General features: G+C 33.4%; 1 protein-coding gene across 3 annotated transcripts in view; it reads left to right on the top strand.

Moving 5' to 3' along the window:
• The first annotated feature begins 1,543 nt into the window (after positions 1-1,543).
• The window catches only part of LOC143248898 (galactosylgalactosylxylosylprotein 3-beta-glucuronosyltransferase 2-like), a 35,042-nt gene continuing 10,658 nt past the window's right edge, over positions 1,544-25,927 (top strand). Inside the window, exons 1-5 of one of the 3 annotated variants that reach the window (XM_076497825.1) lie at positions 1,600-1,928; positions 6,621-6,773; positions 11,745-11,833; positions 17,872-17,999; positions 18,421-18,597. In XM_076497825.1, coding sequence (XP_076353940.1) covers positions 18,430-18,597 — 168 coding nt within the window. In that variant the 5' untranslated portion in view covers positions 1,600-1,928; positions 6,621-6,773; positions 11,745-11,833; positions 17,872-17,999; positions 18,421-18,429. Of the gene's footprint in view, positions 2,314-6,620; positions 6,774-11,744; positions 11,834-17,871; positions 18,000-18,420; positions 18,598-25,927 lie in introns of all 3 variants that reach the window. The other 2 variants (XM_076497823.1, XM_076497824.1) reach the window with 2 other exon arrangements.

Below are 25,927 nucleotides of genomic sequence, written 5' to 3'. Positions count from 1 at the left end.
AATCAAATAATCACCAAAAGTAGATAGAAGAAGGATAAACGTTCTTTACATATAATAGCTGAGAAATAGCAGCTCATAGAATGGCTTGAGTTTTTATAAATACAAACTTTTAGCTCACAGCTTTATTTTTAGATCGATTTTGCCACCCGCTGGGTCAGCGGTAAGTCTTCGTATTTACAACGCTAAAATCATGGGTTCGATTCCCATCGGTGGACACATGAGATAGTCAATATGGTTTTGCAATAAGGAAAATACGCACACACACACACTAGACCGATTTGAGATATAATTACGGCTACGGCTATTGCGAGTTTTCTCTCGCTACTATAATATTATTAACATTAAAAAAATTATTTAGATTTAATTTTCAGATGGAAAAATAATTAGTATTTACCGTCGCATAACAGGCATTCATCATATACCAGCCAATCTCTGTTCGTGACGTTCGATTCTCTGTTGATAACCTTCAAATTAACTCAATGGATTGTTTCAAGCAGAGATCTAAGAGTTTATTTACTAATCAACTTGGAACAGTATTTTTTTTTTTACTATACATGTATGTACAGTCATTTTTCACGAGATGTTTTGTATCTTTGATGTATTTTTTAAAACCCCTCTATGAAGGTTGATTAATAAAGAAACAAGACTGGGATTTTTATAATTTATTAAATTATCAACTTATCAGGTTTAGAAAAAAATGTTACTTTATTAAGAAAAACACTAAATTACGAAAAAAAAAAGCAATGGCATTTTAGTTTACAAAAGAAATTTAAATTATTTGTTAACATTTGGTTATAAAAATTTAATGCCACAATAATAGTAGCGCTTAATGATAATGTAGAAGTTTCGCGTTCGAATTATACTAGAGTCGAAATTGCAGGTTACTTTTTAATTTTTTTATTTTTATGTATTTATTATCATACTTACAAGATCTTTTATTAATGGGAAAAATGACAATTCAGTTATGTATGAAATCAGGGATAAAATCATGTTACATAATAAAACCAGTGACGGTACGTATTTGCCTGAAACAAATATTTTTTTCCACCCATTATATGGCGATAATACATTTAACGGATGTAAAATGTATTGTAAATAAAATGAAATAAAACTCGATTCCTTTGTCGTCACGATTAACACGTTGTAGCTTCAGAGTACAAGGAATATTTAGGAATGTAGGAATATTTAATTTTGAGAAGAAAAAGTAATCTTATTTACCGTCATATGACTAATGATAATCAGCTAATGGTAATAATAAACGTAGTTATTAACATCATAAATTCAAATTGAAGTAATAGATCAGCAAACATTCGCCATTTACTATTTTAATTAATTATTATTCATGGTTTAGTAATTCCTCAAAAGTAAAGTATGTTTGATCTAAGATTTTTGACAATGTACACAATATAAGGGAGTCATTGTGGCGTTAATCAGCGTTATCTATACTTTCCTAAGGTTTCTATCGCGTAAATATGTAATTTCCCAAATTATATTCACATTTAAATCTCAGTTAGTATTCAGAAAATTGGCGTAGAGTAATATTAGTCAATCGCTGTTGGGGATAAACTTTCAGCTGTCTATATCCTGGGGCAGTTGGATAATCGATAAGACACTATTTTATTACAGTTATTTCAGTTAATATTTTCACTGTTTTATTAGTTGAGTATTAATTATTGGGCAAAGTCAAAGTTTATCAAAAAAAGAAAGTAGGATTCATCCTTTTCCTTGGTTCGAGTATTATATACACTGAGAACACTAGCTCACCACTAGGAAGAGTAGTTAATGGCAACTTTGGCACGTGACATATGTTAGTTGAACGTAAAAATATATGATTGCGGAAAATTGTTTCAGATGATGTAGTATTTAACATTGACGTTCAAGTGTTTCGCACTTCTTGTTTAACCGGAAAATCATAGCCCATTGCGTGTGTAAGTTTATATTCGTTAGAATGGGTTTTGTTGAATTTGTTTTAGGATCGTTGGAAACATTGAATAAACTTGGTTTTTCAATGGGCCATAGCACAAATCTAAATACAAAATACGAAGGCACGTGTAGGATGACTGTTTAACATTAAGTAACAGTAGTAATAGTAGAGTAACTGTATAATTTATTATTTCATTTATTTTACTGGCCAATTTAGAGGTTTGGTTTTACAGTTATTATTACCTTTATTACTAAGTATTTATAACCAACAATGGTGTTATTACAATGATCGTTAATTATTTCGTTACAATTTATATTTGCAACAAGATCTCATGCATGGCTTGTTTCGTAATGAGAAATCAGAAAAAGGTAGCTGGTGAGAGAGAACTTGTGAGTATTCAAAGCTCTGTTGAAATGTTAGAGAATGAACTGTATCAAATGCAAGTAATATATCTGCGATATTATAATTTGGATCACGTGTCTCTTCGTAATGGGACAATAAAAAATCTGATATAGTGGTAAATAAAGCCATTTAAGCAATGATTTGTTGCTAGTATTAAAGTTTATAAGTAACAATTATTAATGTTATTTTTTCAGGGTGGGGGGACTGAAAACAGTCATATAACAGAGCATAACATTTGTTTCCTATCAGTAAAAACATGCATTTGTTTCAAACAATACTATGAACTCAGCATCGACAGGTGTCTTAAGTAAACGTATGATTTGACTACAATCATTTCTTCGCTGTTTGCAGCAAGCTTACCATAAAATAATGAAACCAAACCAAAAGTGAAGCATGATTTGGGGTTAACCTTGGGACTTCTTTTATATTAAGTGTTTATTTCTGAAACTGTATATTGTTGTTTAGCTATGATACAGCTGAAAAACCAGGATCAGTTGTTCTTTTGCTTATACAAGAGGTTTCCTTTATCTTCTCAGAAAAATGGAAGCAGTGAATGTCTGAGTAAAACCCCAAGGTTTATCCCAAATTAGTTTTGAATAATGGGTGCCTGTAAGGTGCATTTTGTATTTGTGTATGTGAAGGTGAATTAATTATTTTCAGATAAGTAGAGTTAAAAATGTAGCTCAAGTGATTTTACTGCTGCTGGAAGATGAATGAATATGACATCACAAATCAGAGAATTCTATCATAATATGTTTTTAATTATTTAAATTATTTGGCTAAAACCCCAACATTATAACAAAATTCCTAGAAAGTGGTATATTAAACGAGTCAACACTATTTTCACAGTAAAGGAAAACAAATGCTGATGGGAATTGAGTCCTCATTAAAGGTGATGCTGAGGATAAGATTTATTTTCCTGTTGAACATTGAGATATCTGACTTGTATAATTTTTCTTTCATTTTCACAAAAGAAGATAGTAACAATATTCTTGACTGAAAATTTTATGGAAAATATTAAAATTAACTTGTATTGTGCATGTTTATTCTGTCATGATGAGTAGAAAAAGTGTGAGATTAAAAATCTGGAACAGGTAAAGCATCCAAATTTTAAAAAAATGTTTCTCCCAACATTTTGAAGAAATTTAAAGAACAGATATACAAATTTCTCTCACTTTTGGTTGATTGATTTACATTGGGCAGATGCCCAATGAATGTAGAGTTGCTAATATTTTTCTTACTTAAATGTGATTGTAACAAGCCCATACAAACATGATACAAGTAGTATTTGTTTAAAACACAGGAAACAGGCAACTTTAAGAAGTTTATAGAGAGTAAGAGACAAAATTAAAATTTATAATAAATTTTTTTTCTTCAATTCCTTAAAATACTAAATATTGTTGAAGGGTTTTTAAAATAATTAATAGTCACAAAAGAGGATGGTTCAAGATCTAACTTAATACCCTATGTTAGCACTGTCTCTCAGACAAACACCAGTGCTCTGCTTGATTTCTTTATTCATCCAGCTACTTCAAAATTCAGGCTTAGCATGGCCAGGTGGTTAAGGCACTCGACTCATAATCCAAGGGTCACGGGTTCAAATCTGCATTACACCAAACATGCTTGCCCATTTAGTCATGGGAGCATATAAGGTGATGGTCAATCCCACTATTTGTTGGTAAAAGAGTAGCCCAAGAGTTGGCTGTGGTGGTGATGACTAGCTGCCTTCCCTTTAGTCTTACACTGCTAAATTAGGGACAGCTAGCACAAATCACCCTCAAGTAGCTTTGTGTAAAATTCAAAACAAACCAAACACTTCAGAATTTTTTTTCCTTTATCTTATTAGTTCCACAAAAAGGTTTGTATATATGAGATTAACTTTCGTGATAACTGGACCTTGATTCATAATAGTAAACATAAAACTATTACTGGCCAAGTGATGGCTAATTCCCTGATGCTAATCATATGTAGTAATTAGTTACTGACTGTGAATTTCCCACAAAATTTATTAAAAATTTCATACAACACTGTGTTTAGTGTAACAGGTAATAGTCAACCATCCATTTGATTAATCACTAACTCAGTAACTAAGTCATTTCCACAACTCTTTCATGCTGGAATTCTCTTTATACTTACTTTATCAGTATATATTTTACAGTATGTCCTTAGGTTAGGATGATATTTTCTCAACTCATTAATCTGTTCTGGTAGTGCTTGTATGTTACCAGCTCTAACAACTGATTTTAGTTTTAACTTAAAAGTACATTCTTGCCTGTAACCAACAATAATGTGTATTATAATGTCATTTTAAGTTATAACTACATATGTGCTATCCTCCATCAAGGTATTAGGTGTAAATGCTTATCCATTTTGCTAAATTCTCTCTACCATGGTTTTAGTGCATAGTCATAAGCATATAGGGACTGTACAATTTTTGTCCAAATGAGGTTATGAGTAAAAGTTTACCATATTTTCGTGGTTGAAGGTAAAACTGCTCAAATGACTATGAGAATTGCAAGCTAGAGGGCTCCATCCCCTTGCTTCTTATGCCTATGTATATGTATTTCATGTGGGAAAATTCAGGATTAGTAAGAGCTGCCTTGAAAGTTATAGGTCAAGTTAGTCATATATTTAGTGGGAACATTTTCAAGTTTGGTAAAGAATCTTTGCAAAACCATTTATTTAAATATAAAAGAAAGCCACTATGGACTCCTAAGCTGGTATCTTTTTTTTTTTTTTTACTTTGTGTGAGAATATTACACTTTGGATGATAAAAAAGGTGTGAAATTTGTATATGCAGATTTTTTAAAAACCTATTGATAACATTGCATAAATGATTAAATTGGAAGATCATATCAGCATGGAAAAGGGTTAGTTATTTGGATTGTTGGATTTGAAAAAGCAAATGGTTATTATTAAATTAGTCTTGTCCAGTGATTTATAAACTTTCTTTCACTGACAACACTTAGCACACCTTGCTTTGCATGTCTCTGCAGCTACATGCAATATTTTTTGTAGCTTTTTTTATGTTCCTAACTGTTCATGGTAACATTTGCAACTCCCATAACAGCTTGCCATGACACACAGTTTTGAAACGACTGGTGTAGTCACCTGGAATCTTGTTACTACATTATTATTTATTATAATTATTAAATAATGGAGTGCCTTAGAAATCAGTGCTTAGTCCTTTGTTTTTTTGTTTTTTTAAAAACTTGTATATTAAGAATACTGATAAAGGTATAATTAATATTTTCAGCTGTCCTGAGTATGTAAAGTTGTTATGTAATGTTTTTGATCAGTTGTTAAGTTGGACAGGTATTTGGCAAATTACTTTTAATTACAGTAAGTGGAATGTAATGCATTTGATTTATACTTATTTGTATCACACTTTGAATATAGATGAGACCTTAATAAAATGACTTACAATTGTAAGTATCTCCCAATAATGTCACTAGTTTAGCCTTGTGAAATACTATGTACAGATGTGTTCTCATTATCCAAGAAAAGAAATTGAGAAGAGGGCTTCTAGGATGATTTTAAAGATGAAACGGCTATCTCTGAAGGATTGGTTTAGACCTCTTTATTTACTTTAGAGAAAAGAAGAGTGAAGCGTAATATTATTGAAATTTGCAAGATCATTAAATGGGTTGATAGGATAAAGGCCTGTCATATCTTATTTGCTATGTTCTGAAGAAAGTATCATGAAAGGACACAAATTCAAAATGTGGAAAAAACAGGCTAAGTTACAGTTAAGAGAGTTTTATTCTTCTAATTGGGTGCTTGGCTCTGGAAACAGTTGCCATTGGCATTAGTGAAAGCTAGCAACTTATAGGATTTAAGAGAGGAATTTATGATTTCATGAAAAAACTAAAAGAAAGGTATTATTTTCACTTTTTCTAGGGGATGGATGTACAGAGGTAGCCTTAGTAAAGAAAGCATATTTAGTAATGGTAAATAAATAATACATTAGTGCTATTGAAATAATAGTGTTTTATTGGGATTTTAACTTTTTAAAATGGATCTTCAAAATAGACATAAGATTAGCTTACATAGTCATTAAGAATCAGTTGCAGTACAAACTAATGAAAGTAATTTCCAAAATTTTGTGTCCATGTACAGTAAATAACTGTGACATCATATACAGTGTTATTTGGTTGTAACTATTTTCTATCCTTGTATCATAGATTTAATCTGTAATAGTTCATTAGTGTGTTTGAAATTTAGTATGATATTTGGATGGTATAGTATTTTATGAACACTCATTAAATAGTTTTTATTTTCTTGTCTATTTCAGGGTAGAAGATTATAAACAATGTGTTGAAGCATGATTAAAGATTTCTGTGCTCATCATAGATGTCACGTATATCATCATTCACAGCAAGGAAACTTCATTTTATTTTTGTGATTTCCATTATTGTTAGCATTTGTTGGTTAATATTTCAACTTGGTAAGTGCCATTTGTTGTACATAAATACATCTTAGAAATTATGAATTACTAATGTTTGAAGAACTAATTTTGATTTGTATTTTCACTACAGTGCTCATCTGTGTGATATTTGAGGCAAGCTTTTAAATATTAAGATATATGATTTTAAAATAATTGAAAAATGCTTTAAGTTACAAAAAAGGTTCCTCATAAACCAAGTTAGATTAAAACCATTAAAAGTATAAACAAGAACTCATGTTTGTTAAGTACAAATTATCACACTTTTTCTAAAGTGTAGTGTCACTATTTGAACTACTAGTGCATTAATTTTATGCAAGAATATATAATACAAATGGCTATATGTAAAATTAGGATGAGACGTGTTGACTGGATTAAAATATTTATGAATTGGTAAAATTATGAGTAGTAACTGAAACAGATTTTTAAATTTATGAAATTATGAAACACGGAGAAAAGAAACATGTACAATGCTTTATGACATTGATAAATAACTTCTTATAAATCTTCAAGGTGGAAGGTCTATATTTCCTTTGATGTTAATGAACATGACCTGCATTCTTAGACATCTTTACAAATAATTAAGAATCAAGTGAAGTTGACTAATAGTTGTATATTTTTCAATTGAAAGTAAATTTAACTTTGTCAGATAAAATTTGTATTCTAATAATTTAAACAAATATACAATTCAAAAATAACATACCTAACAAACATATAACATTTTAGTCATATAAATGTTTGAAATTACTACAAATATCAAGTTAAATGATACAATTTAAATTGTGTTTGTTATAAATCTTTGTTAATTATACAGTTAACAAGAAAGATATTTGCATGTTGTTAAGAAAACAGTTAATTAACAAGAAAGCTGTATGCTTGATAACATTTAAAATAGTAAAAAAGGTACTGTGACATCACAATAGTGATAATAGAAAAGCTCCTTAAACAGTAAAGATTCAGTTTAAACAACCATTTAAAGTCTTTACTATTGACTGGTAAGATTGTACTCATAAAATTGCAAAAAACAAGTTTCCACATTTTGTTTCTATCTGAATTTGCAGGCATAACACTTTCAAAGGGTACTTTATATTTAAAATCTACATAATCTTCTTCAAGCTGAGAAAGTTCAGAAAGTGTGGATATTCTGTAAGTTAAATTTCAAAGCAGATTAGAATATTCACAGTTGCATAAATATTCAATCCCTTTGTTGTAGCAGCCATAGATCAGTTGAGGTTCAAAAGTGCTAGTTTAAAAGGTACAAAATTCATATTATGGTCTCCATCTGTATGTAATCATAGTGGTTTAACTTGACTTCAGAGTAAATGCATCTGTTCAAGCAGCAACTCACATAGTGATACGATATAACATCCATGAAGATCAAGGAGCTTTCCAAACAAATTAGGGAGAAAATGGTAGAGAAGCTCAGATCAGTAGAAAGTTACAAGAAAATTTCAAAGTTGCTGATTATCTTTTTGAGTATGTTGATGTCTATCATTAAGAAGTGGAATGTACTTCATACTACCCAGTCACTATCCAGTTCAGATTGCCCTTCCAAACTAGGTAAGTAGCTGGGCAGCAAGGAAACTGGTTAGGGATGCCATGATGAAGCCATTAGTGACTGTGAAAGAATTGCAAAGTCCCATGTCTGAGATGGAAGTAAGCATTCATACGTTGAAAGTATCTGTCCTTACACCAGGCTGGCCTGTATGGGTGAGTGGCAAGAAGGAAACCATTACTGAAAAAATTTTCTGAAATATCATATGAAGTTTGCAAAATAGCATTACATTATATTGCAGAGATGTGGCAGAAGGTTTGGCAGTCACATGAATTTAGAATTTTGGTTTAAATTCAAAGCCTAACACAGTACATCATCTGGTCAACACCATCTCAAATGGTAGGGGCAGCATCATGTTATGGGGATGATTTTCCTCAGCAGGGATTGGGAACCTGTCAAGATTGAGGAGAAAATGGATGGTGCAAATTACAGGTGAATCCTATAGGAAAACCTGCTTAAGTCATCTAAGAATCTAAAACTAGTTAAAAAATTCACATTTAAGCAGGAAAGTGGCTCAAAGTACAAGACCAAAACCATACTAAAATGATGTCAAAAGAAGTAAGTGAATGTTCTTGAGCAGGTAAGTCAACGTTCTGACTTGAATCCAATGGAAAATTTATGGTGAGACTTGAATATTGTGGTCAGTCAGTAATCCCTAATGAGCTTGTTATAATTGGAGCAATTTTTCCAAAAAAAAAATGGAAAAAATTACATAATCCCATTGTGCAAAGTTGCTGGAGACAAAGTAACACCAGATGTGTGTAAAAAGTTCAAGGGGTAATGCACTAGAATTATGTTTTTTAACTTACATAGAATATAAAGTACCTTGCAAAAGTATTCACCCTCCACCAATAATGTCACATTTTGATGAAATACAAATGTAAACCTTTTTTGTTTTAATGAACTTGTTTTTATTCAAAATTCTCATGATCAAAGTTAACAATTATGTGTAAAGAAAGTTGAATGCCAGCAAAACTAGAAAGATAATATATAAATTGAAATATACTGATTGCAGTATTGGTGGAAGCACCTTTGGTTGCAGTTACTGTTACAAGTCTTTTTGGATAGGTTTCTTTCAGTTTTGCATGATAGGATGATGTAATTTTTTGCCAATTTTTTGGGAAAGAATTGCTCCAATTCTAAGAAGCATATTAGGGATCAGTAATGGATTGCAGTAAATTTTCTGTTGGATTCAAGTCAGGACATTAACTGACCCACTCCAGCACATTCACTTTCTTCTTTTGAAACCATTTCAGTGTGGCTTTGGCCTTGTGCTTTGGGTCACTGTTCTGCTGAAATGTGAATTTTTGACAAATTCATTAAAAAATATGGTTTACATTATTGTATTTCATCAAAATGTGACATTAAAGGTGGAGGGTGAATAATTTTGCAACATACTGTATATTTTACATAAACTAAAATAAATAAATCTAGTATAAATGATTTTATCATTACCCCTTGAAATTAACTTTTTACATACATCTGGTGTGCATTCAAAAAACTCAAGTTCATGGTGAAAAAGAGATTAACAGACAATAATGCATGTGTAATAGATGACTAACATGTTAAGTACTCAGTGTTTTGTAACCTATGAAATTGATGACTTTAGGGAATTAACCCCTATATTATGTATTAAAGTGAAGGAATAGAAAAAACAATACCAATACATAATATTGAATTGTACTGCACACATTTGTAGAGTGACTACTTTAAAAGATACAAAGGTTTGTTTAAAGCAATGCATTAGGTGTATGTGTTTTATTTAAAAAGGTTAGTTTTCTACTGAAAAAAATTGTGTGTAGTGGAGGTTGTGTCTTAGTTTAAGCATATATTTGCCCATTGCTATGTATTATACACACACACACACACACACACACACACACACATAGAATTTAGTGACACAGAAACTATAAATGCGCATCATATTCTCAAACAAATCTCCATGACAATCTCCAGCTGCAGTTTATATTTTTATTTCTCAAACTAATGTGATTAGATGGTTATTATCTTCAGCAAATCATCAAGAACCTTATCAGCTAGTAGTACTAGCTATGTTTTTTATCATTGCAATGTATACAGTTAACTACCATATCAAATAATTCTATGCCCATAACTGAGGATATTAAAAGTCAGCAAACAAGATAAATAAAAAAACTGGGAATTTAAAACTTTCAAAATAGGGATTGTAAAAAAACATAAGGAAACAAGGCTGGAAATACTGTACACATTGTTTACTCAAATTATGAATCTTTGTTTTGACTCAACCAAATGCAAACATTAGAGAGCTAAAATAGGGTTTTGTAGTGTGAGCACATAATTTGAGCACAGTATATCTAACCTTGTTTACTCAATTTTTATGATTTTGTTTGCAGGTTTTTAAATTCCCAGTTTTTGTCTATCTTGTTTACTTTCATACTTTGTGTGCTTAATATTTAAAATAACAAACATCAAAGTTCTGTTCGTAGCTAGTATATATCTATGCATTTTTAGGTACAAGAAGTTTTATTGATCAATAATGAAATAATTGTGACTATTGGTAAATTGTAGGTGAATCTTAGTGTATTTTGCATGTGCTTTTTAGAATTTTTAAGTGACAGTTTGTCATATATTTCTTGTTTGTAGCTTTGAAGTTGTGTAATATGTATTACATGATTTAAAGTGTTTTGGCTATACTGTTGTCCTATGTTAAGTACGTGTAACTAATGTTTTAAATTATTCTATAATATAACACTTGAGAGTCTGGTTTTCATGTTGTATTTTCATTGAATTCATAAGTGTACATAAGTGTTTTCTTGACAAAATCTGGCCAAGTAGTCACTTTTTATAAACTATCTGAAGTATCTTGGCTTGTTAAAAATAATATCCATGTGTATTAAACATTTGTGGATGAAAGTAGGTTTTAGGAAACAATAAATGATCTTTTATTTATTATTTGAAGATGTCACCCATAATGTTTGGAACATTTGTGAATTATTTGCTATAATGTTCCTATGTTTATGGGTCTGGTTATAATGTTTATAACTGTTATTTTAAGAAGGCAAAGAATGTTTTTAAACAGACATAGCATATATTGTTAGGCTATCTATTTTTACATTTTTTTTATTGGTAATGTGTATAAACTTTTAGTAATTTGTTTTTGTGAAATTTCTCTTGGCACATGTAACGTGGAAAATGCGATAAACAGTGTTAGTTTTATTTACCATTGAATGAACTTGAAACTTGTTTGTGAAACATAAAAATCGATATTCATGATAAAGTTAACAAAATAAATTACATATATTTTGTGTAATTTCATTAATATTAGTTTATCTTTATTACTGTAGAAGTAATTGTGAGAAGCTATAGAATTCTATTTAGTAAAATAAACTACACAAGTTTTTGTATAATTTCATTGATACTAATTTGATATTTTATTGTAGAAGTGATTGAGAAATGCTTTGGAACTGTACCTTTACAAACACTTTCTACATTTTTGCTTGAAGATGATGTTTCCTGTCATAGAAATCAGGTATTTTTTTCTGTTAAAATGGAAATATTTATTTTTGAAGATGTGTTTGAGCATGTATTTAGCACATATTTATACATGTAAACTTTGTTTTATGATACATCACATAACAAAACTAAAGTACTAACTTCAGTAGTGGAATCTATAATTTGCAATTGTCTGGACGGACACACACACACACACACACACACACACACACAAAATGTTGATTGTGGAAATTACGGAGGTAGTTAAGGTGCCTGTTTATATGGTAATGTATATTCGGATATGTTTACAGTAACTTTCTGTAAATTGTATTACAAATTTTGAATTAATGTATTTTGAAGCATAACAGATTGCCTTCAGATAATGTTCTTGATTGTAATTCATTTCTTTAAAACTAAAATAATCTTGAACATGAAACAAGTTTTTCAGTAGAATAAAAAGATCAGATAAAAATAAAGTCAAAAGGTATATTTTTAATGATATTTTAGAGAAATATGTATATATATATATATAGAGGTTATTTTAATTCACTTTGAGAAATGCTGTTTATAACAGTATCATCAAGTTTCTTTCTTTGTTTCTCCTAGTATAGTGTCTTCAGTAGGGCTTTACATTTATAGGATCCCATGTCTTCATTTTGACCTTGTGTCACTTGAGGTCTGTCTTTTCTGATTTATCTGTATACTGACACAGTAAATGTTGTTCCTCTTCCTTTTTCTTACCAGTCATTTCTTTACTTATATTGATGTTTCATCTCTACTTAGTGCAGTTAGGCATAGTGTAGGTCCTTATCTTCTGTAATGAAATCACTGTCTTCAGATTCTGCTTTTATGACAGCCACATCTGCTGTGTCCATCTGTTAGGACTTCTTCCCTCTCAAAAAACCTCTTTAACAGATTGGTATGGTAAACCATAGTAGTTCTATTGAATTTTATTTTATATTGCATATTACTGACCACTATTGTACTGTGAAAGGTCCTTTCAACTGCCAGGTGAATTTACTATTGTCTTTATATAGTAAAGCTAAAACTCTGTTCTACCTTGAAATGTTGACCCTTGGTCTTCTTGTTATAGAAGTGTTTCTGACTGTCTTTTGATTTGGCTTCCCCAGTAAAACTGTTTTGATAGGTTTGGCTTAATACTTCTTTTTAGTTCTCTGTTTTCTAATTCTCATTCTTTTCCTGCTCTTGATTTCTTCTTCGGCACTGTCCCGAAGTGTCTGTGGTGAAGGGTCATTCTTAGGGACTTCCTTCAAATTTTTACTACCTAGTGTGTTTTTATTACCAAGTCGTATATTGTTTCATTGATACATGTGGCTTCAAAGTCTCCAAAATAATATGGAGTATTCATCTTTATTTTTGCTGTGGTAAACTTTTCCACTGTTTATCAATTAGCGCACACACAGATGTACCTTGATGTGTCATATGATCTTTGGATACTAGACTGGTTTTAATCACTCTTGGCACTTTTGATTCATTTGCTAACTTGAGCTGATCATTAGATGTACACTTCGTTCTTGTAGTGAATGTGACAATTTTACTTGATTCTGTTTCTTATAGCAGTAGTATCTATGGTGATAGTCACTCTCTTCTTAATTCTTACCAGTACTACCTTTGTAAATAACTTTACCTGCTTTATGTTGAAATTTCTGTTGTTTCTTGCTGGTAATGGAGTTACACTCCTTTGCAGTGTGTCCAGTTTTATAAAAATAAACATTGCATTTCTTCTCTCTTCTGTCTGTTAACCTCCTGTTGCCTTTCATAGACTCTTGCTTATGGTCAGCCATTACTGTTTTCAACCTTAACTGGATATTTTTTACTTTACCAGTTATGCTCCCTTCATGGGTTTCTGTATACTGTTCTACCAGCTTGATCATCTCCTATTTCCTTTTGGTGCTGTTTCCTTTAGGAATAGTGTCATATCTCTTGAATGTGTGATCATGAACTGTTTTCATACTAATAGGTCTACCAGCCCCTCAAAACTGTTTTCACATGTGGCCATATCAATCCATCCGGTGACGTATCACCATAAACATGCCACAAACTGAAATACAGTTCTTCTAGTGTCAGGTATGACTTTTCTAAACTTCCAGCAAAAACCTTATTCATTAAGTTCACATTGTTTGAGTAAAGCCACTTTTAATTTGTCATGATCGACAGCATCTTCTGATATCATGCCTGCTATACTTGTAAGCCTTTTCCTGGGAGAAGTGGGCTGAGACAGGCTGCCCAACCACCAGTATAGTTTACTTGTGTTGTCGTTGAGTTACTGCAGCTGTATTCTTTACTTGAAAAATTGTTTGCTCCTTTTTCGTATACCCAAAAATTGTCTGCCTTTTGCTAAAGTCCAATCAGGCTGGTTCATGTAATTTTGAGCACTCTTTGATAAGACAAGTTGTTTTTCTTGTATATTACAAAATTGTTAATTTCACTCTTAACATATCAACTGCTATGCCTTCCACTGCCACAATTATTAACTTTGCATTTGAACTTCCCATTCCTGTGGCTTTTACCCTCTTCTACTTCTGTTCATCTGGTTGTTGTTATTTATTTGTTTTGTCACTCATATCTTCTAGAAATTTCTATAACCTTGACATCAGTGGATTGCACACAATGTTTAAAAGTCTTGACATTAATGAATAACAAAATAAATCAATTTATAATACTACTTACAATAAACAAAGATAAAAAGTAAGAACAATGGTCTTCAACAACAAGTTAAAGACTTAGAAGTTTGCACTGATGACAAACTTGTTAATAGAGAACATATAAAAAAAACAAGGGGTTTGTGAATTTGGTTTCACATAATTAACCTGTTTGTTTATTGTTCCAGCTAATTATGAACTATTAATGAATTAAATGAAGGAATGAACAAATTATTTAGGACTTTTTAAATGGCCATCAAATTAAAAATTATCAGCAATGAAAGAATTATAATTTCAACTAAATATAAATTAAACAGTTGCCATAGAAAATCTGTAACCAATTTGTTTCAACTACTGAGTTTTCTGTACTTAAAGATGTTAAGGGCAATATGAATGACCTTGTTAAATTTATTTTTGACTTGAAAAGACAGTTAATGCCAGTATGACTGAAGATGTTCTGAACATATTTGAAGAAATAATGCTGCTTAAGGAACATGTATAAGCTGACATTGGAGCCAAAATGAAAAGCAAGAACTGTGGTCTTGAAACTTCAAAAAACAAACTGGACTTAAATCCCAAAACATTTTTGTACTATGCATTGTATGACTCTTTAATTTCTTATTGAATAATGCAGTGAACTGTTACCTTGAGGTAGTGAAATCTTTCAACCTTTTTTCTACTTATTCTGGTATGTATTGTTACAACATTTTACTAATACTGATTGAAAAGTTATTGAATTACAAGTGGGAAATTAGAATTAATACTGTTCATGCACTATGAAATCAGCTGGTAACCAGTGAACCATGAAATCATATAACAAGTAAAAACAATTGTCAAAGTGCCGAGTTTCAAATCTTGTGGCTGTTCTTGTGATGCAACATGATTTGCTGCTTGAGATTAATTTGGAAGTACCTGCTAGATAAAGACCTTTTCCACAACAGCAAAAACCGGTGGTGGGTGCAAGGAAACTGATTTGAAAATCTTTGTAAGTGTAGTAGAGTTGCTCACAAAAACAAAAATGTAGTTTGCATACAAAAGTTAAAGTGAACTTGTTTCTCAGACTTATTAGACAGGATTAACTGTTTTTAGCAAATTAGCAACACGGCTATCAAATCATTGGAAACACTGCTCAATAAGCCTGTGAAAGTCTTCCATGGATATCCAGGTTCGTTTCTCAAATAGCAACTTATAGCAGAAACAAAGTTGTGTGAGACATTGTAGGCCTTTGGGCAGAGAATGAGTACAATGACTAAAACTTGTATTGGAATGTATGTGCAAAAACAGATAATTACACTATGTGACAAAACTTTTACTTTTTCTTGTGCCTGGGCAGAGAAACTGTTATTTCCCAATTGCTTATGCCTAAAGTAAATGGAAAAGACCTATTTTTCTCTTCAAACTTTGCTTTTATGACCTGGGTAATGACATTTTCAAATTTACCTATTTTCCAGAACATTCCAGGTAGATTCAGTGCTGAGTAGTTGACAGAGAATTTTCTCAAACTTACAAGAATTTTCTAGAATGTTGTAGAACTTATGAGAATTTCCAAGAACCTTTTAGAATTTCCTAGAACTTTCCATAGTAATATATATACAGGGGCTCACCACTCATCACTTCATTTAGTTTTAGCTGCCTAATTGAACACATAGACCTATCTGATTTTATCAGAAATGGCATCAAGAAACTGCAAGCATTGTCCAGAGGCATTCTGCTGTGTATGTGGCCAATTTATCAAGACAAGAGTGAGAAAGTACTTGGTGACATCATCTGCTAAAATGTATGAAGCCTACAAGGCATATTTTGGCATGCCTGTTGGGGATCAAGATCCTAGATACCTCATTTTACCTGTGAGCACTGCAAAAAAGAAGGTAAGGTAAGGTAGACAATTTTTGCTTGTTTGAATAGCAAGATTTTATATTATACAAATTTTAGACCTTTTAAAATTTAAATTATCTTTTGGTGCACCCCAAAGAGGAATACAACAGCATCAAGACCTTGCTAAAAGCCTTGAAGTATGATGAGTATGGCTTGGAGGTTATTGGAGACTTCAAAATGGTGGTATTCCTGGTGGGTCTCCAAGGAGGCTTTACCAAGTCTCCCTGTTATCTTTGCCTTTGGGACAGTAGGAACACTGCAGTGCACTAAAACAGAAAGCACTGGCCACAACAGACTAAGTTCTCTGTGGGGAGGCACAATGTCAAGTGTGAACCACTAGTGGTTCTCCAGAAGGTGTTGCACATAAAATTGGGTCTTATGAAATAACTTGTCACAGCTCTTGATAAGGAGTTTGTAGCCTTCAAGAACCTTTGAGATTTCTTCCCTCAGCTGTCTGAGACAAAGGTCAAAGCTGGTGTCTTTCTTGGACCACAAATAAAGAAGATCCTGTAGTGCATGGAATTCCCCAAGAAGCTCAGTAGGAAGGAAAAAAAGCTTGGGGCAGTTTTGTTGCACTGGTTGGGGCTTTTGGGCAATCACAAGGCCAAAAATTATGTGGAACTGGTTGAGATACTGTTTTCTTGCATTTTCTGTTAGTTTGGATCATTATCATTCTGACATCTAGAAGGAACAACATGGTTAATGGGTATGTGCTTATATTGGGCAGAATTTGATGTTTAGTCATTTAAGTACAGATGATTAACTCCAGTCAAATAGCACTATACTTTTAAACCATGTCAGTCATGATTAACTGAATATTGCGACAATTTTCCTTTTATCTGATACCATTCCTCTGGTGAATATATGGGTGTCTGTTAATTTCAGTGATTGCAACCTTTGACTCCTCATGCCAGAGAACTCTTTTTACAAAATTAATTCTCTTCTTTATGTTTCATTTCTAGAACAGAATTTTCTTGTTGTGGTGCACCCTTTCAACTCTTGATGAAACTTGTACCATACCATGAAAAAGTAAACTTTAACATCAGTGATTTCTTGAAATTCTGCAGCAAGGAAGCTGCTAGATTTATGCTTTTTGTCTGTAATTGAAGTGAACCTAAGGAATAAGACACTAAACATTCAACCTGGAAGGACTGAATGGGTCTTTCAGTCTGCTCTCTTATCATTATCAATACCAGTTTTTTTTATATTTTCATTTGGACTGAAATCTCCCATTGACTGTAGTCCTGTTTACATAAACCCATTATATCATGTTTCATTTCACAAACTGTTCTTTGAAAAATTATTTGTACTTGAAGTAAAACTGCAGTGTTAGTCACAGAATAAAGAAAGGAAAAATATGTTTTAGAACTTATAGAAAATAAAAATTAATAAAAGTGTTAGTAATGTTGTATATCAGTGTAATAGATACAGCATTACAGTACCTAAAAGCTAAATGACTTGGACTTTTATTTCATAGCTTATTTCTAATTGAGACCCTTTATAATATTTTTGTGAATGTTTTTCCATTTTGCCATAGAAGACACTGAAGACTTTCCTCTGTGAAATATTGTTTTTGGCTCAACATCATACAATAACCTCACAGTATCAATATTCTTCCATGTAAAAGATTGTGATATATTATTTTTACAACTATTAAGTACCCTGGTAAGTGTTCATCATATGTACAGAGTGCAATTAAACCTCTATATATCTTGAACTATTATAATGTTCCAAGTTATAATCATAACAGAATTGCTGCCTGTTTTTTATGTTTTTGAGAGATTTCAAGTTATATGTGCAGTTAAGTGTGTGTGTGTGTGTGTATTGCCAACTTAAATTTGGTATTTTTTATTTATCATTGACATGGAAATTAATTTTATATAAATTATAATGCTTATATAAACTTGTATAAACATATAAGTATTATATGTTTTATAGAAATTACTGTATATTTCACAGAAATGATTGTCATATAGTGGTATACTAATTAATTTTTTTAGCTATTTCATATGTATTGCTAAAATTGGACTTTATTTATATCTGGTTTAGCACAAATTATGAGAACCTAATTTTTATATGACCATAGGTTGGGCTGATGCATCACTTGTTGCAGTATCTAAAGCAAGAAAAGAAATGCCATATATCTCTTGAAAAGTTCTGGGAGTCAAGACATGGACTTCCAACAATTTTTTTCATTACTCCAACATACTCTCGCCCTGTGCAGAAAGCTGAGCTTACTAGGATTTCTCACACACTTCGACTAGTATGTCTTTGTATGTTTCAAATTACATTTAGTGGTTTTTGCATTTAATACATCCTTCAGGAAACACTAAAGTTCCTCAAGAATTTATTGTTTATTAAATTTTATACAGGTATCAGAACTCAAGTTATTCTTCTCAGTAAGTTTGGACACTTCAGATGTTTGGATCATCTCTGTATTTTCACCTTCTTGAAATGGTTTGACCTGCAAAATTGATTTTTACAATTAACATGACTAGCTACTTAGTATATACCTTCTATCAAAGTAACATTGGTCCAACTAACTTAAAACACATGAATTGTCTATCCATTTTCCTATTTTATCCTTTCAATTCGTTTAAGCACCTTTGTATTGTAACATTTGCTTTCTTTGTCTTAAATGTTGTATTTTCAACCTTTTGCTATTAGTGATTTTAAATGCCTTTGGACTTTTTGCATCATTTCTTCAATACCCTTGGTATTTGCAGTATCTTTCTTTTTTCTTCCTGTACTCTTAGTTGTTTGTGATAATTTCACTTGGAAACACAATTTTATTTAATGTAAAGTGGGACTTTTTTACTTTTCTGTATATTGAATGTTATAACTGCCTTTTTCTCCACTAAAAACATTGGTCACAGACAAAGGTGGAATTCAAAGAACTATAATACTTTAGCTGTCTTCAACTTTATTTTCATTTTTATACAGAGTGCTGTACAAAGGAATGTTTGTTTTTTATCAATATTATTATATTTCATACGTCTAAGTTGAGCTTGAAAACTTCAAACAACCTCTTGTGACTGGATGTTCTTTCTCCTTGACCTGGCCTTTTCTGTATGGAGATATGTGTCAAGCATAATTTCTAGTAATCATTTGGATTACAGAGCTTCTAGAAACTTCGATAGATGTGATAAGGAAATAAGAAAACTTCTCACTGATAGTAATTCAGCCCACAATAAAATTTACACATAATTCCAATGGACTGACAGAGGAAGTGTCATTTAACTCATTTTGCTACTATCTGTTGGAACATGTTTACCTAATTATATATAACAGTAACACCATTTGTTTTGTTACTAGCATTTACCATACTTAAAAGCTGACAACCTATTTATGTTGCTTCTCTCTGTCTTTTAAGTATCTAGGGAATTGGATTTTGTGTTGTTTTTTTATGCTAATGATATGGTTATTTGATGTTTCTCATTGAAAACTTTCAAATTTAGTTTTTCTAAATTTCTTAAGTCCGTAGCTGTCTAATTTATAACTTTACTGAATTATAAGAGAGCTTAGTGTGAATTTGTGATTTATTGTATTGACTACAGAAATTTCTGTTACAGTCAAAAACACTATTGGTATTTCCCAGGAATCAGCTTTGACTATCTGCAGAGGAGGTACAAGTCTTAATTTGTAGGGAGTTACATTTGTATGTTTGGTTAGTGATTTCTTCTTTTCAACTTTGTAATCTTTCTGAGAAATGATACAATCAAGAAGAAGACTTTGGATTCTCTTCTAATGGCAAATTCTTATTTTGAACTGTTGCACTCTACAACTCTTCAGGAGTTTACCCTTCCAATTTTATATACAGCTAGTTAATGACATTGTGATTGGATGTGTATTTTGATTTCACTTGTTTTCTTTTACCTGTTTTAGTTGCCATGCTGCTACATCAGTCACTTCTTGGTGAAGGTTTATTTTTTTCCTTCTCTTTTGCTTCCAGTTCTCCTGCTGGTTCTGTGGTAAGTTTTTGACTTGTACATTTCACACATAGTGGATATACCCATGGTAGGTGTAGCTCAGATAGCCTTTGTGTGGCTTTGTCATTCTTTACATATGGGAGATATAACTATTTCAAATCATCACTGCTTGGATTTTGGTAGGTTAGATATTCATGTGTTCTTTGTTGTCCAAGTTAATTTAGAGAAATTGTAAATTATGTACTATATATTACTTTGTTTTTCTTGGTAATTTTAGTTGTTTTGTATATTCCTTAATACAATGTGCCTTGCAGATTTAGTAACTTTTGAAGGTTTTTCAGTTGGATATTAATAAGTACTTTAATTAGGTATGTTTAGATATTTATATATCATTATTACTAGTTGCATGTAATTCATTGTTCTATCTGACTAATTTCTTTTCTTGTTGTTGTCAAGTATGTATTTTATAAATTAATTAAATAATAATCCTTATTTTCAGTAGTGTTGGCTTTATTTATGCATCCTTTGTTGTCTTAGTTAATTATTACATACGTACTTTGTAGACTGGATAAATTTAGATGGTTTCTCAGTTCCATATTCATAAATACTTTAACTAGGTATATTTATATAGTTTGTACCTTACATATTATTACTGCTAGTAACATTTAATTCATTGTTCTATCTGGATATTCTTTATTATTATTATGTGCTTTATAATCCTACTTTTTATCAGTGTATGAATGTTTTCTTTTTTGCTTTTCTACATAACTGATGTGCTCATTTCTTTCCTCTTCATAGGTCTGGGTATTGCTTTGGCTCCTTTTCCTACATTCTTGATACTAGTAACCAAATGTTCTCGTAATCTACAGTTTAGGGTTTATTCTCACAGTATCCACATTATCAATAGTTATTTATTGCTTGAAGTTGAGTGTTCCAGTTCAGGACTCGATGGTTTAGACTAGCCTGAGCTCTTTAAGTATTTTCTCAAATGGTGCAAGCTCTTACCTGAAATCTTCACCAGATTGGTCTTTGCACTTATCTTTATATGGATGACTGGCTACTGCTTGCTTCTTCTATAGTGATCACTTATATCACCAAGCAAGGGTGTACTAGTTTCATGTCTCTATGCTTTCAGATTCTGGATCTCCTTTTCTTTGCTCATGGTCACTACATTGTGGTCTTTAACCTTCCATGTTCCTAGCACAGATCAATTATCTCATCTCAGTAAAATTCTTCTGACTGAGTGGTCTCTCAATCCACTGATCTTTCAATGTGTGTGTGTGTGTGTTTCCTGCTAGGAATAGCTCATATATTCCTTTTTCACACATTAGTACTCCAAACTTTCTCCCATTCTGCACCCACTAACTCTGGGGGTGAATACTTACCCTCCTATTAAACTCTGCTTCACAGTTCTATTTCTTATTTAAACTACTTTATGCCTGTTCCTAGTGGTGGCTTAAGATTGACAAATACAGTCATGGTTCCAACTGCTCTGACCTTTACAACCTTCTCCACTCCATCAACCTCAATCAGATATTGATCATGCAGATATCATCACATACTGTCTTCATGCATGATTTTTTTGTCAGATCCATTGCTTTAGCCTAGGGGCTGACTTCACATTTTGTATCTCTCCTTTTCTGTTCCATCAGACTTTTCATGCCCCCTCAGTGTGGATTTCTGTACATGGTGAAGGGACCTTCCAGGGAAGGTTCTATTCTTTCAGTTTACCTTATCTGGGATCTAAACATCCACCCACATGTTTGCTGTATGTAGCGACTTGTGACGGGGAGGAAAGGGTCTTGGTGGTTGAGGGTCTAACCCTAACACACCACTTTGGCCTTGAATTCCTGTAGATGAGCGGCCTTGGGGTGGCCCCCCTTGGGTCAGTCAGCTGGTCCACTTGGGCTAGGGTCAACCAAGTACCATTGTTGGATGTTCTCAAGAGGTGTTGTGGATATTGTACCTGATGCTGGTGTTTGGGTATAGTGCTCACGAAACCCTGGCATCGTTGCAGTGTCTTTGTGTTACATTGTAGAGCATCCCCCTTGTAGGGCTCCATGGTGGGTAGGGGTCAGTGGGCACTGAAATATTCCTTTTTTCTTTATGGATACTCCAATTAAAAACCTAAATAACATAGTGAAAAAACAGTCTCTCTGTAAACAACCACGTCTTGAAGATTCTGAGCAGCAATCTTCAACATCTGTAACACCTGTTGTACCTCATTTTCTTATCTTACATTCTCTTTCAGACAAACCTTTAGGGCAAATGTCCCCATTTTTCCAAGGTCAGTAAAGAAGCTTTGATTGGTGGAAACATCCACATCTCAACACAGTGAACTTGTCTAGCATTCAAAGACAACTGGGAATGTACCTATCGAGGTTACACCTCATGCTACTTTGAATTCACCATGAGGAGTTATTGTTGAGAGGGATTTGAAGAGCATCCCCAAGTCAGAGATTCTTGCTGGTTTCTCCATCAAAGGAGTTTCTGCAGTGAAGTGTATCTTCACTCCCAAAGATTGAATTACAATGCCAACCAGTGTTTTCATTCTGACATTTACATCACCATGTCCATCTGCTACTATCAAGGCAGGTTATTTTAATTGCAGGGTATGGCCATACATTCCAAACCCTCTCCAATGTTTCCAGTGTCGGCAGTTCAGTCACTCAAAGACGGCATGTCGTGGTTCCTTGACGTATGCTTGTTGCACTGGCAAAGACCATGATGTCTATGAGTGTGAAATGGACTCTTATTGCGTAAACTGCAATGGTTCTCACCCCTCTTACTTTCATTCTTGCCCAAAATGGTTGGAGGAAATAGAGGTGCAGCATTTGAAAACGATTCATAACATTACGTATCCTGAGGCTCGAAAGTTGCTGTCCACCACTTTATCTTGGACATACACTACTGCACTTCATTCCACTACTACAGTGGGAGTGCAGATGGATCTCTCTGTGCCTCCAAAAGAATCGTTCTCAAAACAAATGAAAAGTCTTTTGACCTCCACTGTTAGAAAAGATGAGGAATCAACTTCAACACCCATCTCTCTCCTTTACATACATTCCAACAAATCTCAAGATCCACTTCCTTTGGTTCTAGGTACAGGCATTTCCTTGGATACATCTTTTTCTCCCACCCAAAGATGTAAAACGATCATTCATTCAAGTCCTCAGTTGCTGGAATCCTCTTCCAACAGCAAAGACCTGCCCAATTGACCCAGGGCAGGATTCATGGAGGTTGATAGACTTCCCTTGAATAAAGACAGTGAAGGAAAAAGATGTGGTCATAAACAGAAGGGTTTTCCACCCAATTCACCTACACGTAAATAAAAATGGCCACCTTGATACAATGGAACTGTAGAGGTTTATGTTCTAATATGGATGACATCAAAACACTGATTGTTTCCTACCATCCTTTATGTCTTTCCTTACAGGATACATTTCTGAAATCTGCCATACAGTCAACTTTTGGCAGTTTTCTTTGTAGACAAATGACAGGCTGTGTGATGGATGAATGCGTGGAGGGGTGGCACTGTTGGTTGATCAGCATGTGCCAACCCTATCTTTGCCACTCGACACACCCTTGGAAGCTGTAGCCATCCATGTTTCCTTGGGTTGTACCATCATTGTTTGTTCTCTCTACCTGTCACCTGGAGAGACCTATGATCAGTCAGACCTTGATGCTCTCATTGAACAGTTGCCATCTCCCTTTTTAATCCTGGGGGACTTTAATGGACATCATTCCCTCTGGGGAAGTGCTGATATTGAAAGGGAGGGGTCACTCTGTAGAGTGTATGCTTTCTGATCACAACCTTTCTCTTTTCAGTACTGGTTCTTCTATTTATTTTCATACACCTAGTCAGTCTTTTACTGCTGTTGATCTCTCAATTTGCTCCCCTTCATTATTCCCCCATTTTTCATGGAGGGTTGACAATCTATAAGGCAGTGATCATTTTCTTATAATTTTGAGAGAGACTGGCCATGATTGATGCCACCTGACCTTCATGCTCAGGTGGAAACTGGATCAAGCAAACCCTCTTTTACTGTCCCGCAGCACTTGATCTTGCCATTGTCTGTAAGCCATCAGTAGACAATTGTGTGACAGCAGTAACTGAAAGTATTATACAAGCAGCTGCTTAATGTATTCCTAAAACCTCAACATATTTTCTCATGATATCGTCGTCCGTGGTGGAATCCTACCTCCCACATGACATGGAAGGCTCAAAAAATGGGCCTGGGATACTTTTCATAGATATCATATACTCTTGCACCTCATTGCTTTCCAGCAGGCCCATGCACATGCTCGGTGGGTAAGACATCAAAGCCAGAAGGAATCTTAGATTAAGTTCACAACCAGCATATCTTATACCACCAGTTCCAAAGTCATATGGAACAAGATTCAAAAGGTCAGTGGGCAATGCAATTCTGTCACCCTCTTGATCTTGCTCTCTGCTGATCAGGAAGTAGGTGATACCCAGAGCATTGCTGATACTCTAGGTGAAAGCTTTTGCTGGGTATCTAGCACTTCTGCCTCTTCCTTCACCTTCTTAGCCATCAAATATCGGACAGAGTGCTCACCTCTTTCCTTTCAAGCTGATTGTCTCTACGACTATAATCGTCCCTTTACACTGGTGGAACTCAAACAGGCCCTTCATTGGTCTGGCAGTACATTGGTTGGACCTGATGATGTACACTATGAAATCCTCTACCATCTATCTCCTGCTTTTCTTACTGTTTTTCTGGTTGTCTTTAACTTAATATGGCAGGAGAATGTTTTTCCTAATGCCTAGTGCCAAGCTATTGTCCTACCTTTCTCAAAGCCTGGGAAGGATCCTAAGGTTCCTTCAACCTACTGTTCAATTGCTTTGATGAGCTGTTTCTGTAAAACCTGAGAGAGGATGGTTAATGCTTGTCTCATTTGGTTCCTCGAATCAAACAACCTCCTCCCGCACAACCAGTGTGGGTTCTGAAAACAGTGCTCCAAGGTGGAACACCTGGATTGACTTGAAACATCAATCAGAAAAGCCTTTCTCAAACGACGACATTTTGTATCAATATTCTTTGACATTGAGAAAGCTTATGATACAAAATGGAGGTATGGCATTTTGTGAGACCTCCATATGTATGGGTTACATGGCCATTTGCCCATTTTTATTAAAAATTCTTTCATGAACAAGAGATTCCAAGTTCATGTGGGTTCAACACTTTCCCGTTTTTCTACAGGAACTTGAAGTCCCTCAGGGCTGTGTTCTGAATGTCACACTTTTCAGTATAAAAATTAATGCCATTACTGAACAACTTCCTCTCATTGTTGCAAACGGGCTGTATGTTGACAACTTTCAAATCTCATGTCAGTTGCTGAACATGAGGTATATTGAGTGGCAGCTACAGACTACACTCAATCATTTACTGAAGTGGACCACAGCAAATGGCTTTAACTTCTCTCTCTCTCTCTCTCTCTAAAACCATTTGCATGCACTTTTGCCACCAATGGGGTATTCCTCCTGCTCCTGAACTCTGTATCTGTGAAGTTGTGCTGCCTGTGGTCTCTGAGACAAGTTTTTGTGGCTTAATTTTGACCATAAGCTGACCTTTGTACCACACATCAAGCAGTTATGGGTCAAATGTACAAGAGCACTGAACATTCTCTGTGCCATCTCCT

This window comes from Tachypleus tridentatus, chromosome 4 (assembly GCF_004210375.1).
Source record: "Tachypleus tridentatus isolate NWPU-2018 chromosome 4, ASM421037v1, whole genome shotgun sequence".
Classification (NCBI taxonomy): domain Eukaryota; kingdom Metazoa; phylum Arthropoda; class Merostomata; order Xiphosura; family Limulidae; genus Tachypleus; species Tachypleus tridentatus.
This window is presented reverse-complemented; position numbering and strand designations above follow the sequence as displayed.